Raw genomic sequence first — 20,820 nt, 5'->3', positions numbered from 1 at the left:
GACAAACTATTGGTATTTTTTAGTAGGATTACACCTTGAATATTAACATATTCACCCCAGATAAACATCGTCTGTCCCAGTGACTGCTGGTTTACTCGTGTGGATCCTTAAAAGTCTATATCAGACCTAATTGTATCACAGAAAAGACACTGAATCATTCATTCCAATGAACAAAAATTGTTCTACAATCTTTTTTCCTATGGTTTTGTATTCCCACACAGATTTATTTTTTCTTATTTGAACAACATTGATGTAACAGATTAAAGAAAGTAAAGCACAAAAATAGTATGAGTGGGAAATTGAACAACAAAAATGAGCTTGCGTTACTCATAGTTCCACTTCGGTATGTCATGGGAAAAACATCCTAAACGTCAAGCCTATGCCGAGCTTAGCTAATGTAATTGACGATTCCACAAACCGATAGTAGGAATAGTAGCTGGTTGGAAAGTACAGGTGAATAAGCCTTGTTTTGAGATAATTTTTCAGTCATTTATTAAGGAATGCTATAAAACGTAAACTGTTCTGTGTAAAGGGGCTAGAAGTCTTCTTGCATTCCAGAGCGAGAAGGGAGCATGTTTCTTTATCCTGTGAATTCATACTTAAGGGCACTTCATCATTTCTGAGGGAGAAATACATGGAAACTGGGTGTGTGATTGTTACAGTGTTAGAACATATGCCCTTGAAAAATATGATTCCAGGTTTAAGAAGAAAATCTCCTTTACTTCTGAGATAACTTGATCACAGAGATTCCAAGTTTGATGGTAATTTCAGATTCCCCACCTATTAATGCTGATGTGAAGTTATGCAGATTCCTCATTAGTCCCATCTTTAGGACAATATTAGAACACTTACCATCAAGTCAGAATAGTGATTGTGAGACTGGATGCTTTTAGTTTGGTCATATTTAGTTGTCTACACCACAACCCTTTCAAATAACAGCTTACCAATTACTTCTCACCAGAATACCAAGATTCTCCAGCAGATGGGAAGTTTTAGCTGGCTTGGTTTTTCAGAGAGACTTCTTTTCTGCTGAGATTTTTTCTTAAAGTTTTCCATTTCTTCAAAATTGTTTTCTCATATTTAATTGGAAATATTATTATATAGACGAGTATAAATCAGATTCAGAGAATAATATAATGAGTAATTTAAATCTATGTTTTTTCTTCTCCATATCTTCATATGGTATTATTTCATCCTTCTGATAGAATGAAATAATAATGTATTGAAAACCTAAATAATTGTTCTAGTCTCTGGATATAAGATATATACTGGGAGGATGAGAATGTGTAGTTGTAACATTAACAAAGGTAAAATTTGTGTTAGAGGGAAATTCTGACCTTTCATCTGTACATGTAGACATGTCATATTAGTGGAAAAAAAAATTCCCACAAGTATCAGAAAATGTAGGGTAGTAGCCCTGAGACAAATGTCCAGACCGTTTCATAGAGATAATATTTCCAAGCAAGATAAGTGATGTCAGTTGTACTAGTCAGCTTGAGCTGCCAAAACAAAACGCCACTCACTGGATAGTTCACACAACAGGAATTCCTTGATCTCTTGACCTCGTGATCCGCCCGCCTTTGCCTCCCAAAGTGCTGGGATTACAGGCTGGAGCCACCGCCAACATGGTGAAACCCCGTCTGCACTAAAAATACAAAAATTAGCCGGGCGTGGTGGTGCGTGCCTGTAGTCCCAGCTACTCTGGAGGCTGAAGCAGGAGAATCGCTTGAACCAGGGAGGCAGAGGTTGCAGTGAGCCAAATTTATGCCACTGCAATCCAGCCTGGCAACAGAACGAGACTCCATCAAAAATAAAAATAAAAAATTAAAAAAAGAATTTCTTTTCCCACAATTCTGGAGGCTAGGTGTTTAAGATCAAGGTACCTGCAGCGTGGCCTTCCCTCTGTGTACAAACTCATAGAGAGAGTTCTGGTTATCTTCCTCCTCTTTCAGAAACACCAATTCTTTTTTGTTTGTTTGTTTTTTAATAATTTCAACTCTTATGTTATTGGTTTATATATTACTATAGTGTACTGTTAATCATTATTTTAGAGTGTACTCCTTCTACTTATAAAAGAGAAAAGTTAACTGTAAAACAGCCTGAGGCAGTTTCTTTAGGTAATATTCCATAAGAAAGCATTGCTTTCCTAGGAGATGACAACTGCATGCCTGTTACTGCCTCAAAAGACCTTGTAGTGGGATGAGATGTGGAGGGGGAAGACATTGATGTTGATAATCCTGACCCTGAGTCGGCCGAGGCTAATGTGGGAATCTTCCTTTTTGGAAAAAAAATTAGTGATTAAAAACTTAAACAAGAAAAAATATATATCCTTATGAAATAAACAACAAAGAAAATATTTTGTATAGCTATACAATGTGTTTGTACTTTAAGCTGTTGTTAAAAAAGAGTCAAGAGTTTAAACATTTTAAGAGTATATAAAGTAAAAAAAGCTAAGGTGAATTTTATTACTGAAGAAAGAAAATGTTTAGTGTAGTCGAAGTATACAGCGTTTATAAAGTCTAGGGTACTATACAGTAACGTCCCAGGCCTTCACAGTCACTCACCACTTACTCACTGAGTCACCCAGAAGAACTTATAGTCCTGGAAGCTCCATTTACAACAGTAAATGTCATATATATGTGTGTGTGCATATATATATATATATATAGCATTAGCTTTATTTATTTATTTATTTATTTATTTATTTCTTTATTGAGGCAGTCTCGCTTTGTCACCTAGGTTGGAGTGCAGTGGTGCAATCTCAGCTCACTATAACTTCTGCCTCCCGGGTTCAAGTGATTCTCCTGCCTCAGCCTCCTGAGTAGCTGGGACTACAGGCGCGCACCACCATGCTCGGCTAATTTTTGTATTTTTAGTAGAGACGGCGTTTCACCATGTTGGTGAGGCTGGTCTTGAACTCCTTGTGATTAGCCCGCCTCGGCCTCCCAAAGTGCTGAGATTATGGGTGTGAGCCACCGCACCTAGCAAGAAAAACTTTTATACCATATTTTTTACTGTACCTTTTCTATGTTTTGATATATTTAGATACACAGGTATTTACTATTATGTTACAGTTGCTTCCAATATTCAGTATAGTAACATGCTGTACAAGTTTGCAGCCTAGGAGAAATAGGCCATACCATATAGTTTAGGTGTGTAATAAACTATGCTATCTTGGTTTGTGTAAGTACACGCTATGATGTAAACAGTGCTACAAAATTGACTAGGGACATATTTCTTTTTTTTTTTTTTTTTTTTTTTTTTGGAGACGGAGTCTCGCTCTGTCGCCCAGGCTGGAGTGCAGTGGCGCGATCTCGGCTCACTGCAAACTCCGCCCCCCGGGTTCACGCCATTCTCCTGCCTCAGCCTCCCGAGTAGCTGGGACTACAGGCGCCGCCACCTCGCCCGGCTAGTTTTTTGTATTTTTTAGTAGAGACGGGGTTTCACCGTGTTAGTTAGCCAGGATAGTCTCGATCTCCTGACCTCGTGATCCGCCCGTCTCGGCCTCCCAAAGTGCTGGGATTACAGGCTTGCGCCACCGCGCCCGGCCTAGGGACATATTTCTTAGAACGTACCCCTGTGGTTAGGGAAAGCTTGACTGCATTATCCTTTTTATGCATTGTTGAAATCAATGTGTCTATAATTTGTTAAGAATTTTTTATATTCATGATTATGAGAAATATTCTATCAATTTCTTGTTCTAGATTTTTTAGGGGTCAGGGCATTACTAGTCTCATAGAATGAGTAGTGAAGTATTTCTTCCTCTTCTGTTTTCTAATATAACTTTTATATAATGTTTATTATTTCTTACTTAAATGTCTGGAAAAATTCTCAGTGAAACCATCTGTGTCATGATTTTTCTTCAGTTCACATTTAAGTACAAATTCAATAATATTTTTCATAGAAATAGGGCTATTCAGGTAGTTTTCTTTAGTGAGCTTAGATGATTTATGCAATTCCAGGAATTGGTCCATTTCTTTTAAATGATATTTACTAGCATTAAGTCATTCATAATATCCCTTTGTTATGCTTCAATTTGCATGTTTTCTGTAGTATTCTCACTTCTCTCATCTTGATAACCTCATAACTGGTTATTTGTTCTACTCTCTTTTTTATCCTGGTTATTCTAGATGTAGGTTTACACACATACTAATTTCAGTGAATCTGCTTTTGGCTTCAATTATTTTTTGTTTCCTATTCTCTATTTCATTAATTTCTGGTTTTGTTTTTATTATTATTTTCCTTCTGTTTACTTTGTCTTTAATTTTCTGTTCCATTTTTGGTTGCTTAAGGTGGACTTATGCCATTGATTCTAATCATTTATTCTTTCTAATATAAGCATCTGTTTTTCCTCACTAAATATGGCTGTAATTATACCCTGCTAATTTTGATATGTCATATTTCCATTTTAGGGGGGTTTAAATATTTTTAAAAACTCTCATGTTATTTTTAATACTCTTCATTTAAAAGTATATGCTGATTTGTTTCTAGGTATTTGGGTATATTTCATAAATATTACTGCTGTTGATTTTTAACTAAATTCTATATTTATCAGGAAATAGACTTTTTAATGGTTTCAATGTATTTAACTTTATTGAGTCTTAAATTATAGTATGTGTATTTCACTATTATTGTATGGAGAAATCCCTAGTATTAAATAGATCAACTCCCTTGATAGTATTGTTAAAGTCTTCTATATTTTTTTGTAATGATTCTTCTCCAACTTTATTTTTTAATGTGTCTATTTTTATATTAAGTTCTCTCTGTTTTACTTCATATTTTTTGAAGCTCTTGTATTATGTGTTTAAATATTTATTCATGTAGATCAGTACTGTGAAAATATTATTTAAGGGCTTTGTTTAAGGATGGAAAAAATGATACCATATAGAACTTTGTTTCAGTCTTCTGTTTTTCATTTTGCTCTGTCCTCAAGTTAACTAAGTTACGTCACTATATCTTCAAGTTTACCAATATTTTCTACTGTAATGTCTAATGTTTTTAATCCCATCAGAGTATTTCTCATCATTTTATTTTTCTTCTCTGAGAATTTCAAAGAGATGTTTCGTATGTCCTCCATGCCTCTCTTACCATTCTCATGTTTTACTTCCTTGAAAATATTGGAATATATTTCTAATAGTTGTTTTAATAGGCATCTACTCACTTACCCTCAGTATCATATCTACATTTCGTAATTGATTGATTTTTCTCCTCCTTTTTTTCTTTATTTTTTGGAGACAGGTTCTCGCTCTGCCACCCAGGCAGGAGTGCAGTGGCACTCATTGCAACCTCCAACTCGCGGGCTCAAGTGATCTTCATGATTCAGCATCCCCAGTAGCTGGGGCTATAGACATGTGCCACAATGCCCAGTTAATTTTTTATTACTATTTAGAGAAGTGGTTTCAGTATGTTGCCAGGATTGGTCTTCAAATCCTGGCTTCAAGAAATCCTCCTGCCTTGGCCTCCCAAAGTGCTGGGCATACAGGCGTGAGTCACTGTGCCTGGTGATTTTTCTCTTTCCTCTGGGTCATAGGTCATATTTTCATGTTTATTTACTATCCTGGGAATTTTTTTTTTTTTTTTTTTTTTTTGAGGGAAAATATCGCTCCGTCGCCCAGGCTGGAGTGCAGTGGTGTGATCTTGGTCCACTGCAACCTTCACCTCCCTGGTTCAGGCAATTCTCCTGCCTCAGCCTTCAAGTAGCTGGGAATACAGGCACGTGCCACCACATGGCTAATTTTTGTATTTTTCATAGAGATGGGGTTTTGCTATGTTGGCCAGGCTGGTCTTGAACTCCTGACCTCAGGTGATCTGCCCGCCTTGGCATCCCAAAGTGCTGGGATTGCAGGTGTTAGCCACCACATCTGGCTGTTTCCTGTTGTCCAGGCTGGAGTGCAGTGGTGTGATCTTGGCTCACTGCAACCTCCACCTCCCGGATTCAAGTGATTCTCCTGCCTCAACCTCCCAAGTAGCTGGGACTACAGGCACCTGCCACCATGCCCAGCTAATTATTTTGTACTTTTTGTAGAAACGGGGTTTCACCATATTGGCCAGGCTGGTCTGTAACTCCTGACCTTGTGATCTGCCCACCTTGGCCTCCCAAAGTGATAGGATTACAGGCATGAGCCACCATGCCCAGCCAGGAATTTTTCACTGGGTTCCAGACATTCAGAATTTTGTGTTTTGGGGTGCTGAATATTTTTGTATTATTTTACTTTGTTTTATAGGTGTAGTTAAGTGACTTGGAAAAAGTTTTATTTGAGGGAGAACTTCCATTTAGACTCTTTTAGGTGGATCCAAACCACCTTCAGTCTAGGCTTAATCCGGTTCCATTACTGATGCAATATTATTCTAAGGACATGATTGAAATCCTGTGTTTTAGGATATCTTTTTACTCTGGGTGGTTGAGTTGCAGATTATTCCCGGTGCTATGTGAGTTTCTGGGATTATTTATTGTACTTCATATTTTCTAATGGTTCTTTCCCTCATCTGAGAAAGCCTTACTACTATCTCACAGACAGAGACTGTGAATAGCAATAGGAACATATTCTGTCCGACTTTACTGGGAGGGAGTAATAAGGTATTTATTGGGAGGGAGTAATAAGGTATTAGTAATATTCCCTTATTTATGGTGGCTTAATCATATTTCCTATCGAGCATTTAAAGTGAGTGTAATTTGTACACACTTATGTTCTCTAAATATGTTAAGTTTTCCCCCTCTATTTCGAAGGCCAAATCAAGGATTTTTATTTTCCCATGAAAATTCCCAGAGTAGTACAACCATCTTTCCTGTCATATCTCCGGTTATAACAGATCACCTCCCTCTCAAAAAAGTTGTAAGTCCACTAATGGAATCTGCATTAACCTCTATTAATGCCAACCAGATTATGGATTCCTCATGATGGGTGGCAACTAATTTGCTATACATCAAACATTTAGCACAATATTTTATATGAAGTAAGGAGATAACCCTCTTTATTAGAAAGAACACTGGAACTTAATTAAACTGCCGCTTTTATTAATGGTTGAGTCTGTCTTTTTATTTGTGAGTTGAGGAGTGGAGATATACATATACTGTAGTTCTCTGATTTTGAATGAGTAAGCAGAGGGAAAATGCACATTATTTATCATTGTGAGTGCTGAAACCTCTACCGTGCTATGATTATTATTATTATTAGGAAACAAATGAATAATTTTAATTGAAGATATTGAGAAATATATCCCTAATTATGATAAAAACCCTATCTACATATTAAATTCTAGACAAAAACTCTGAAATGTCATTTTTGTACCTGTTGTAAAGATTGCATTAGTAATAATATCAAAAATATATATAAAAGATACTATATATGCATTTATTATTATTATTATTTCTTTTTTCAGACAATCTCACTCTGTAGCCCAGGCTGGAGTGCAGTGGTGTGATCTCAGCTCACGACAGCCTGCCTCAGCATCCCTCCCAAGTAGCTGGGATTACAGGCGCCTGCTACCACGCCTGACTAATCTTTGTGTTTATAGTAGAGATAGAGTTTCACCATATTGGTCAGGCTGGTCTCGAACTCCTGACCTCAAGTGATCCACCCGCCTCTGCCTCCCAAGGTGCTGGGATTACAGGCGTGGGCCACCGCACCCCGACCCATTTGTTATTATTTTATTAATCCTAACTTTGCAGTCTTCCACTCCTCTTAAGAAATGTTATGTACTTCATGGTACATTTAGAGATGTTGTGAGAAACTGGAAAACAAATTCTACTGAGCATAGACATATAAAGATTATGTTCATATATGTATTAGTGGTTTCTGGAAAGTAGAACCAGAATTCACTGGAAGGAACTGTGTAGTGTATCAGAGAAATGTTTGATTTTATTTTAGGAAATAGCTTTAATAATATTTATAGAGATTCGTTTTTTAATTTAAACTTGTATGGACAAGCAAATCTCTCCGCCCCAATGGACAAATTCCAAAACATTTCATTAGTGGTTTTAAAATCAATTCAGTCATCCAAAATACTATTATAAGAAAAATACAGGAGGGGATGCAAAGAAGAGAAAAGAGGAAAAAAGATGTATAAAATGAAAGTGAGGAGAATATGCAATATAAAACGATTTCAGAAATACTGAGGGAAATCATAGAGATATTTCAGATTTTAATATATTGAAAATATTTCTTACTATAGATTATAGTAAAAATGTTTGAAAGCCATGGTTTTAAAGGACAACATAGACTACTAGAACAGAATGAGATGTATTTCAGTAGAGAAAAAAAATCTTAAAATATTGATAATTATTGGTGACTAAGAGGAAACAGAAAAACTATTTTCCTCATTGAAGAATAAAATTATCATATTCAAAATAGTTTCTAAATTAATTGTGTTTTCATACAATTCTCCAATCTTACTATTTTATTGTCAGTACTTACATGCAATATACATTTATGATGTATTTACATTGTATTTACTTTGAAGCTTCTTTGAAGAAATTTTCTATGTAAATTATTTTAAATGTGTCCCAGGAAGGGAGTAAATAAATATGTATAATAAATATGTATTGTCTCACTAACATTTAATTGTGTATGGTATTAAAAACAGCAAACCAATTTTTTTTTTTTTTTTTTTTTGCTAATAAAGGACAAATTGAACTGATAGACTTTTTGCCTGGTAACTGTAGAGATTTTGACAATAGCCGAAATGTTATTCTTGTGTCTATATTCAAAAACAATTTCAAGTATAATTTTATTATGTATTCATTAGGTTCTGAGGATACTAAAAATATACTTTTGATTGGAATATAGCCCTATCTTTCAATGATGATAACCATGTAGTCATCAATGCCTATAGATAAAAAAGTTGATTATAATCTCCTATATTATAAAGTCAGATTTGTGAGGATGAACCTCTTTTTCTTCTTTAGGAATGGCAAGCTCATTGAAGAAAATGAAAAGTACATATTGAAAGGGAGCAATACAGAACTGACTGTCAGGAACATAGTCAATAGTGATGGTGGTCCTTATGTCTGCAGAGCCACAAATAAGGCAGGAGAAGATGAAAAGCAAGCTTTCCTCCAGGTCTTTGGTAAGTATTATAGCATAGCGGTTAAACCTGTTGTGTCTAGTGGAAGATCAGAGTCAAATTCTACTCTCATCATTTGAACTATTTAAACTTTCTGTATTAAACCCATTTCATCTTCTCTGTAATACGTTTTAAATTTCAGCTACCAGATAGAATTATCTGAAGAATAACATAAAATTACCCATGCAAATATTTGTAAGTCTTTGATACGCTTATAACGGAAGCTGGAAAAAATTCATTTAAATTACACCTACTGAGGTTTGTCATCCGTATCTGTAAGGCTGGATCTTTGTAAGTCTCTAAATGACACATGTTAGGATCAGTTTTACTTACAATATATTTCAAAAGGGTACATTTATAAGGCTACAGTTTAAAAACATTTTGACTTATAACTGTACTTAAATATTCTCTTTCATTTAACTAAATGAAAATATAAGATAAATATCTTCTGTATTTACCAAGAGCCATATTATCTTCTTTGGGTAACTTATACAGCATAGAAAACTAGTACTTTACAAACATATATTGATGTAGCTTCAATTATGTTGACATGAAGAAAGACAATGTTGGCAGTGGGTGTTTCTAATAGAATTTTTCCCTTTCAATAGTGTAACACTAAAAACTATATGCCCTCTTAACATTTAATATGTTTTCTCCAACTTTAAAAACATTGTTATTGAAGTGCTTTCACAACAAAAATAAGGAAAAGAAAGGAAGGAGAAATCTGAGAGTAAGAAGAACCAGTGTTTGCAGTTGACAGGTGCAGAGGTGCCCCTTGCACTGACCATGAGATGAATGGTAACCCCTGCATGGGCGTGCCCTCGGCGGTCTGGCCTGTAGTCACTGCTGGAAGCATTTTCTGAACTAGAGAGATATTTATAAAGTTTATATTTGAGTGGAGTGACATGGAGAATAAACAGCTATACCAAAATGTGTTAAAATAAAAAATACAATTTTAAAAGTAGAGATGTTTTGAGAGTGAAACTGGATAAATCAGGTAGCATTGGATAAAGAGAAGTATTGTTTTGGATAGCATGGTGTTGAAAAGTTATTCTGAAGGATAATGTTTAGGTGATGTTTACACAAAAATCTAATGATCAGAAGTAGGCCAAGCTAAGTCTAGAGAAGATTGTTCACTTAGAGGGAAGAGTAAATATACTTAACATTTTTAGAAATCGTTGAAAGTGCCTAACTTGTTCTAGCAGTGTTCCTCACTTGAAAATATTTTTTTTCCATAAAACCTACAAAATTGAGTAAGTATGACTCAATATAAAAATAATCGTATTAGAAATTATATTGTGTGAGATTATTCCCAAGGGTAGAGGGTCTTAATCTGCCTCAATGTACTCATCTGAAATAGTAGTTACATCCTTTTTATCAGGATTGGAATGGAAAAGAAAAAAGAGATTTTTTTTACATTTCTGATATTTTCATCCTTTCCAGTAGAAAATAATACATGAAAATTTTACATGTTATGTTGTTGTTGTAGTCACTTTTGTGTAGTAACATTCAACAAACTTTTGTTGCTCTTGACACAAAATTGTATGCGTATTGTGGGAATATAACTAAATCTATTAAAGTGAATGAAATAGTGAATTGTTAAAAATTCTGTATGCTGTTTTTCTGATACCAAGAATGTTATTTTCTGAGCTTAAGAACAACTTATTTGTGTTTCTTGGTCAAATGTGTTAAAAGATGTTAAAAGTAACTCACACTGAAATAATGAGTACTCGATTGTATCCATTTTATATCTAAACAAGCAAAAATTTAGGAAATGCAGATAACACAGATTTCAAAAAATGAAGCTCTCTGGAACTGTTTTAAGTTTATGGAGGGACATATTTCAATATTGAGATAATTAAAATTAGTAGACATAATGCTTTTCTTTTTATACAATTTATGATTAAAATTTGGTTCCATTATCTAATATATTATTAAGTAAACTGAAGTCCAAATAAATCAAGTGGAATAATATATATATGTAACATGTAAATACATTTACTTAGTAAATGTTTCAAAATTTTATATGATTCTACTTGCTACATTTTCAGCATATATCATCATTTACTTCTTTGGTGAAATTGTTAAAGGTTAAGAGAGAATTAAAACAATTGTGTGTGCATGTGTCTGTATAAGTATATTCATGTGTATGTACATGTGTGTATTACATATACATGCACACATATGCACCCATATACATGTGCCTTTAAAGGAAGAAATTTTGATTTTGTGGCTTTAAGATAGGAAAATAAATATAGAAATGGCTTTTAAATTGGCAAAATTTTGAAACAAATTATAATTTGGATGTTGGTTTCTAAGCCGCCTCAAGTTATTTTGCATAATGATAACAAATGAATATTATTTCCTAAATGTTTTTTCCTATACTATTCAACTGTCCTGGCACATCTGCAAAGCAAAGCAGGTCACTGTAATTCTGCAAAGCTAATAATATCATACTATACTAAAGTAGACTTAAATACCTATCATGACTTTTGTATGAGAAGTAGTATTTTCCTCCAATACCGATTGAGTAATATATATATTCTTTACAGTACAGCCTCACATAATACAGCTTAAAAATGAAACTACATTTGAGAATGGTCAAGTCACACTCATATGTGATGCAGAAGGGGAGCCTATTCCAGAAATCACTTGGAAGAGAGCTGTGGATGGCTTCACGTTCACTGAAGGCGACAAGGTAACCACATCTCAATATGTAATGTTTCCATTACCATAGAATTTCAGTATTTTCAATATCATTAAATCTCAAATTAGTCTTCAATGTACCTAGTAACTTGTAGGATCAAATAAATGGTTTAATTTTTAAAAAGGTAACTAACACAATGTCGGCCTTACAACTTTGGCTGGGGGAGGAATGTCAATGTGAAATATTTAAAGATGTTCTTTATTAAGTCACAAACATTTAGGCTATTGGTATTATTAACGTTGCTTAACTAGACTTTTGTTATACATTGAATCTATAATATATGTTATTGCAATTTTAACATCTGCTGTATAAATATCTGGCCTTTGCAAATTCACTGACCATGAGAAAAGTGCTAGGACAAATAATATTGCCATTTTAATAACAGGAATAAAGATTTACAAACCAGTACATTCGACTTTGAACCTCAGCAGTTTCAGTTTATTAAAGAAATGATTGTATATTTAGAAAATACTGTGGTGAGTGATGAACGTTGGAAGAGATTTGTGAAGAAGATTTACTTCAAATTAATTTAATGTGTTTTCTGCTTAGACAGGTGTCAACAAACTACAGTCCATAGGGCAAATTTGGCCTCCGGCCTGTTTTGGTAAATAAAGTTTTATTGAAACTAAAGCAAAAAGTAATTTAAATTCAAAGATGTCTGGCTGTCATTCAATGCTTTACCCTTTAGAATTGTCTTTCTGCAGTAGAAGTGTAGATTCTGCTTTCGTATAATTGAGAATCTAATGTAGAGAAACAAGTACAAACAAATCACACTATTGTCATGACCTTTAACCAGAATGCATTCAACTTGCTTAGAAATTAATGAAACATTACTGTATGTTTCACTATACTTCATGGATTTTAATTACTATTCTCTTTCACAACTATTCATACGAACTTCAAATACAAACAAAAGAGAAAGAAAAAGATGGTGAAATATTGAAATGATAGAACTGGCAATTTCACATAAGTGAAGATTATAAAATTAGGGTATTACATTGCTTTTCTCAATGTTAAAGAGAAACCTCCTTTAAACTTTTTTCATTATTAACTTTATTTAGGTAAAGAGTCCGATTTCTAAAGTATTCATACACCTCAATATGACTTTGATTTATTAACATTAATAGTAAAAAAAAAAAAAAAAAAAGAAATAGAAATGTTTGTCCATAGTACACTTTACGTCAGTCCGTCCCATCATGTTATATTTAACAACTGGCTAAACCCATACATTCACCAAAAAAGTAATCTCTCTGGTCAATTTATTACGTTCCTTTTGAAAGACTGTGTTATCATATATATTACCCTTTTTTGCCTCATTTTCTCCTCATAATGGCATTTTAAGAGATTATGTCTATTTGATAATTGTACTGTTTTAACATACTTATTTTATATATTCAAGTTGAAAATCAAATTTATAAAATGTGAATGACAGTCATAATCTTCTGCAACCCAGATAAAAGTTATAGTTTGTTTTAATATATTCTTAACAGAAAATCATGTATGTTACTATGACACAGTTGCCACATCTGAAAAGAATTAAATTTCTGTGAAATTAAAAAAATACAATCAGATATCTGAAACCATAGAGTAGTTTTTATGTTTCAATTTTGCACATTTATTTAGATTAGATCACCCAGAAGTATTTACTTTCATGCCCTTAGACTGTATTTCTTATACCTCCATATTTCTAATGCGCTTTCTAATTATTTTTCAGCTTACTTTAAAATTCTTAAAAGTTATCTTCTCAAAGATAGTTTTTACTCTTCATTTAATGAATGTTACCTTACGTATTATGCAGAGAATGAAAGATAAATTATACTCAGTTATTTTATTAATAAAATGTCATCAAGTTACAAGAAAGCTATTATATTTAATTCTTGGATCTATGCCCCAGCCCACCCCAAACTACACATACATATTTATTCTGTAGTAAATGTGAAAAATAATCTTAAAGCTTTTGTTTCCTAAGGAGTATATTGAAAAACACATCTTGTTTTAAGAAAATCTGACTTGGTTTCTTTGCAAAAAAATATTATAGAATCTCAAATATGCTTTTCTGCATAAGTTTAATCCAGTCAATAAAGAAATTAAGTCTATTGTATTTCTATTATATTTCTCCAAATATATTTTAAGATCCTCTACTTATTTCTATCCTCCCGTAAACTTCTTTTCCCCTAATATTTCCTGTTTCTTGAATAGCATAATTCACAAATCAGTGGTTGAGCTAAACTTTGAAGTAAACTAAATCTAGTTTTGAATCTCAACTCTGTCATTTATGATGCCTCAGCATGATAAAATTGAGTTCAAAGCATCCAAATAACATTGTCAGTGTTGTTTGAACTCTTTTTAATATGAATTTTTAATATGATTTTTTTCATCTTTAAAATGTTGATAATATTTACCCTCTTGTTATAAGGAAGATGAGTACATTACAAATGCATAGCAACATTTACCATATTATAAATATCCAATAAACTTTAGTTTTTACCTTGTCATATTATAAATTTACAGTACAAATTTACAAATTTTACTTTGTCATATTACAAATTTATAGTACGGCCTCATATAATACAGATTAAAAATGAAGCTACATATGACAATGGTCAAGTCACACCTGAAGCATGGTTTATCTTGTTGCCTCCATAAAGTATAAGACCCAAGGTTTGATTAAATTTAATGAGATCATATTATTCCTATCATAGAAAGTAGCATGGGATTGTACTTTCCATAAGAATCACTTGGGAAGACTATCAAAGTGCAGATTCTAGATTCCCACTTCTTAAAGTTGATTTAGTATGTGTAGCCCAGGATATAGGAATGCATATTAAATCAGCTCATTAGTTGGTGTCATACTGTTAGTCTTCAGGCCATATTTTGGGAAACAACTGCAAGTGAGGATGAAATTTAACAGCTAATATTTTCAACAGAAAAATGATCTTAACCAATTAGTTGACACCTGATAGGGGCTTGGGAAGTATAAAACTAAACTAAACTAAATTTCCATTATGCATGTATCAGTCAAGTTTTGATGAAACTGAAATATATAGGTCGAAAATAGTGAAATATCATCGATGTCATGTAGTAAAAACTAATAATTTCATCCAACAACATGGCATTGTATTTAGCAAATATGTTCATTCTTTTAGATTTTTCAAAGAGGGAGGGTCTCAAATAACAATATTCTTTTTTTTTTTTTGTCTAATTTCTCAATCACCAGTTAAGACAAAAAAATAATAATAATGGGGACAAAATACCATGTGATTTAAATGTATAGATAAGTGAATGTTCTTATACTGAGCTCAAGATTTAGATAAACATACTCAATACAGTCCCAAGTAGCATGAGACTTACAGCCCTCCCCTGTGTGAGAAGACATGCTAAGATAACCTTGACCAAGGGGGACAATGGTGAACCCATGGTCTCTTTGGGATGGTCGTTTCTGAAAAGAAAAAAAGGAGTGGTTAGGAAGTGTATTTAATTTTTTGTGTCTCCATAGTTACCAATCAGATATCTCTTAACTTCCCATGGGAGAAATAAGTAAGGGACTTGAAAAGTCCAACTGTGGTATGTTAGAAGACCTTCCTCCCCATGGAATAAATGATTAAAAGTTCATGAATAGCATTCACTGCCCAACTAACAATATGCTAATAACCTTTAAATCACCATATACATAACTATCTCAATTTATCTTCTAGTATTAGTACTGCATAGTAAATGACCTGATAATATAATGGCACAAACCAGTAATTTTCTTTCACTTCTGATTTTGTGCATCAGAAGTTTGAGTAAGGCTTGGCCAAATGGTTATCACTTGGAATCTCTAATGTGCTTGTATCAGATGTTGCTACTAGTGTTGCTTGTAGCTGTGGTTATGAGAAGGTTCAACTGTGCTGAGAAGCCAACATGGCTCACTTAAGTGGCTAGCATTCAGTCTTGACTGTGGGCTGCAAGCTCAGGTGGAGCTGTTTTTGGAACACCTATATGAAGCCTCTGCAGTGTGGTTCAGAGCAGTCTGCTCTCTCTTGTGGCAGCAGGCTTTCTCCCCAGAGAACGTTTCAAAAGAATCAGGCCAGACAGACACTACCTGGTCTACTCTGACATAGTCTTGGAAGTCACACATTGTCACTTCTGCCACAGTATATTGGTTACAAACAAATTATAAGGTCCCCAAATCCAACAGGAGAGGAATTAGGCACTCCTCTTGATGGGGAAGGATTCACAGTCATATTATAGATGAGTATGTGGAGTAGGAGATATTGTTAAGGTCATCTTTGAAAATGCATCTACAATTTATCACAAAATATTCCCATGACTTAAGTCCAAGCATTTTCCCAGGCTTGTAGATGAGGAAACTGAGGCTCAGGAAAATTCAGGGATTTTCACAAGGTCACACAGGGAGTAAGTGGCAGTGCCAGGATTTGAACAGTGGTCTCTCACTCTGCATAGTGCATGCCCATGCAAGGGCTTCAGAATTCTACTAAAGTGTATGGCTGGCACTCTCATATGAATTTAAATGATATTTCTGTTTAATCAAATATAATTGAAAAGTCAGAAGAAACTTTGTTTTTAAACTTATTTATAATCTGATATTACCTATTTTAAACTACTTATAATGTTCAGTAAACACCAAAACTATTTACTGGTTTTTGTTAAAATAGGTATATGTAAAAAATTACTTCATATAATGGGTGCTACCAAAATGTTTGAAAGCTCATGCCGTATAAAACAATCTAGAGGTATGGGAGGGGGAGCAAAATGACAGAATAGAAGGCTCCACCGATCTTCTCCCCACCCCTCGAAGGACACCAAGTTAACAACCATCTATACACATACACACAAACAAACACATACACACACACACACACAAAACACCTTCATGAGAACCAAAAATCAGGTGAACACTCATAGTACTTGGTTTTAACTTCATATTGCTGAAAGAGTCACTGAAGAGATAGAAAAAAACAGTCCTGAATCAACACCACCATACCTCCGCCACCCTCAGCAACCTTGACATGGTGTAGAGAGCTTCTCTGGGAGCTGGGAAAGAGAGAACATAGCAATTTTGAGGCAGTGAACTCAGTCCTGACCTGTTAGAGCAGAAAGGAAAACAAGACCTAATTCAGCTGACACCTACCCACAGAGGGACCATTTAAACCAGCCCTAGCCCGAAAGGAATCACCTATCCCAGCAGTGCAAACTTGAGTGCCTGCAGACCTCACCAGTGAGGACCAAAGTGCTCTGTGTCTCCCAGTAAACTTTAAAAGAAGTCTAGACCATAAGGACTGCAACTCTTAGGAGAGTCCTAGTGCTGAACTGGGCCAAGAGACAGCGGACTGGTGTGGGGTGGGGAGGAATGTGACATACTGATACATCGGCTGGGGTGGCCAAAGGAGTGCTGTCATCACCCCTCCCCTAACCCCAGCCTGCACCACTTGTGGCTCCAAAAGGGACCTCTTTCTTCTGATTGATGAGAGGAAAGGAAAGAGTAGGGAGGACTCGGATAGTAGCTCTGCCATAGAAACATAGGGCAACTGTCAGAGTTAGGAAGACCTTGTTCCATGTCCTGTCTCCCAAATGGTGTTTCTATAATAGACAAACTCTGGGCCAGTTGAGAACACACTGGTTTTCATGAAAGGACCCAGTCCTGGCAGCATTTATCACTGGCTAACTAAAGAGCCCTTGGGCCCTGTAATCCACAGTGATACCTAGGTACTACATCAAGAGCTTTGGTAAGCCTCTGAGACTTGCTGGGTCCAAATAATAGCACAGCCACAGAGGGTACAGCATGAAGTGGGCTCTTAGGGCCTCCCAATCTAGGACCTGACTCTTGGATGCCATTTCTGAACCTGCTGTGGGTCACTGTCCTGAAATGTGAGTGCAGGCCAGGCAGCATTCACTACAAGGTGACTTAAGAGCACCTCAGCCTCAGGGAACATTGTTGTAGTCTAGCAGTACTCCTTGTGGTCTGGGGTGGTGGTGGCTACAGGGTAAGGCTCCTCTGCCTTTGGAAATGCAAGGGAAGAGTGGGGAGAACTGCATCTTGTGGTTTGAGTGCCAGATCAGCCACACTACCATGGAACACTGGGTAGACTTCTAAGGTTTTAGACCTCTAGTCTCTGACTCCTGGACAGCACCTCTGGACCCACCTGGGGCAAGGGGGACCTCGCTTCCCTGAAGGGAAGCATGCAGGCCTGACTGGCTTTGCCTCCTGCTGATTGTAGAGCCCCAGAACCTTGAGTGAACATAGGCAGTAGCCAGGGAGAGGTTACAACAGGCTTTAGGTGAATCTGTGCTCTAGTGGCTTGAGGTCTAATACAGCACAGCCTTACTGCTGGTGGCCACAGGAGGGCTTGTGTCATTCTTCTTCCAGCTTTATGTGAGTCAGAAAATAGAGTGAGACTGTGTTTGGGGGAAAGTAAGGGAAGAGAACAAGAGTCTCTACCTGGTAATACAGATAATTTTCCCAGATCTTGTCCAGGACGATCAAGGCAGTACCTCTATGAGTCTGCAAGAACCTCAACATTACTGGCCTTTGGGTCCCTCTAAAGCAAATATAACTTAGATCACAACACTCAAGGCTTTTCAAATATCTGGGAAGCCTTCCTAAGTAGGATGGGTACAAATAAGCCCAAACAGTGAAGACTACAATAAATACCTAACTCTTTAATAACCAGACACTGAAGAACAACTACTAGCATTAACACCATCCAGGAAAACATGACCTCACCAAATGAACTAAATAAGACACCAGAGACCAATCCTGGAGAAATAGAAATATGTGACTTCTCAGATAGATAATTCAAAATAGTTGTGTTGATGACACTCAAAAAAATCAAGATAACATGTAAATGGAATTCATAATTGGAATTCATATGGAATTCATTCCATAGTTGGAATTCATAATTCTATCAGATGAATCTAACAGAGATTGAAATAATTACAAAGAATCAAGCAGAAATTTTGGAGCTGAAAAATGCAGCAATCATATTGAAGAATGCATTAGAGCCCTTTAATAGCCGAATTGATCAAGCAGAAGAAATAGTCAGCTTGAAGACAAGCTACTTGAAAATACACAGAGGAGGAAAAAAAAAAAAAAGAATAAACAACAACGAAGCATGCCTATAGGATCTAGAAAATAGCCTCAAAATGAAAATCAAGAGTATTGTCCTTAAAAAGGAGTTAGAGAAAGAGATAGGTATAGAAAGTTTATGCAAAGGGATAATAATAAGGAACTTCCTAAACCTAGAGAAAAATATCAATATCTAACCACAGGAAGGTTATAGAACACCAAAAGATTTCCCCAAAGAAGACTACCTCAAGGCATTTAATACTGAAACTCCCAAAGTCAAGGATAAAGGAAAGCATCCTAAAAAGCAATACGAGAAAATAAACAAATAACATACAATGGAGCTCCAATATGTCTGGCAGAAAACTTTTAAGTGGAAACCTTATAGGTCAGGAGAGAGGGCCATGGATGAAAGAAAGGATTCTAAAAACCAGCAAGAGAAAATAAACAAGTAACATACAATGGGACTCCAATACATCTGGCAGAAGACATTGAAATGGAAGCATTACAGGCCAGGAGAGAGTGGCATGACATATTTAAAGTGCTGATATTTAAAAAATCTTTTACGTTAGAATTGTATATTTGGAGAAAATATCCTTCAAGCATGAAGGAGAAATAAAAACTTTCCCATATAAACAAAAGCTGAGGGATTTCATCAACACCAGATCTGTTCTATAAGGAATGCTAAAGGAAGTACTTAAATCAGAAAGAAAATGACATTGATGAGCAATTAGTAACTACCTGATGGTACAAAACTCACTGGTAATAGGAAGTACACAAGAAAACACAGAATATTATAACACTGTAATGGTGGCGTGTACCACTTACCCTTATCCTAAGTAGAAAGATTAAACAATGAAGTAATCAAAAATTATAACTACAACAACTTTTTAAGAGAATCAGTACAAGAAGATATAAATTGAAACAACAAAAGGTTACAAAGTGGGGGGGAAAAAGTTAAGGCATAGAGTTTTTATTAGTTTTCTTTTTGCTTGTTTGTTAGTTTGTCTATGCAAATAGTGTTAAATTATTATCAGTTTAAAATAATGGGTTATGAGATGTTATCTGCAAGACTAAAACCAAAACAACATACAGTGGAGACACAAAAAATACAAAGCAAGAAACTAAATCGTATCACCAGAGAAAACCACCTTCACTAAAGGAAGACAGGAAGGATAGAAAGAAGGAAGAGAAGACCACAACACAACTGGAAAACAAGAAAATGATAATAGTAAGTCCTAACTTACGAATAATAACACTGAATATAAATGGACTAAACTCTCCAATCAAAAGACGTAGACTGGCTGAATGGATGGAAAAACAAGACCCATTGATCTGTTGCCTACAAGAAACATGCTTCATCTATAAAGACTCACATAGACTGAAAATGAAGGTGTAGAAAAAGATATTCCATGCCAACTGAAACCAAACAAAAAAACAGGAGTAACTATACTTATGTCAAACAAAATAGATTTCAAAATAAAAACTATAAGAAAAGACAAAGAAGGTTAATATATAATGACAAATGTGTAAATTCAGCAGGAGGATATAATTACGCACCCAACATGGGAGCACCCAGATACATAATGGGAATATTATTAGAGCTGAAGAGAGAGGTCTTATTACAATAATAGCTGGAGACTTCAACACCCAACTTTCAGCATTGGACAAATGTTTCAGACAGAAAATCAACAAAGAAACTTCAGATGTAATCTGCACGATAGATCTAATGGATCTGGTAAATATTTATAGAACATTTCATCCAATGGCTGCAGAATACACGTTCTTTTCCTTAGCACATGGATCATTCTCAAGGATATATACTATATTACAAAGCATGTCTTAATATATTTTAAAAATTAATATCAAGCATCCTTTCTGACCACAATGCAGCAAAACTAGAAACTAATAATGAGGAATTTTGGAAAGTATACAAATACATGGAAATTAAACAGTGTGCTCCTGAATGACCAGTGTGTCAATG

General features: G+C 35.1%; 1 protein-coding gene across 3 annotated transcripts in view; it reads left to right on the top strand.

Annotated features, from left to right (window-relative positions):
- The window catches only part of NCAM2 (neural cell adhesion molecule 2), a 561,362-nt gene that overhangs the window by 338,928 nt on the left and 201,614 nt on the right, over window positions 1-20,820 (top strand). For all 3 annotated transcript variants that reach the window (XM_007966565.3, XM_007966576.3, XM_037982819.2), the window contains exons 7-8: window positions 8,906-9,066; window positions 11,616-11,761. In XM_007966565.3, the coding sequence (XP_007964756.1) occupies window positions 8,906-9,066; window positions 11,616-11,761 (307 nt within the window). The remainder of the gene's footprint in view (window positions 1-8,905; window positions 9,067-11,615; window positions 11,762-20,820) is intronic.

This window comes from Chlorocebus sabaeus, chromosome 2, assembly GCF_047675955.1.
Source record: "Chlorocebus sabaeus isolate Y175 chromosome 2, mChlSab1.0.hap1, whole genome shotgun sequence".
NCBI lineage: Eukaryota > Metazoa > Chordata > Mammalia > Primates > Cercopithecidae > Chlorocebus > Chlorocebus sabaeus.
Note: the sequence above shows the minus strand (reverse complement) of the source record. Positions and strands in the feature narration are given on the sequence as shown.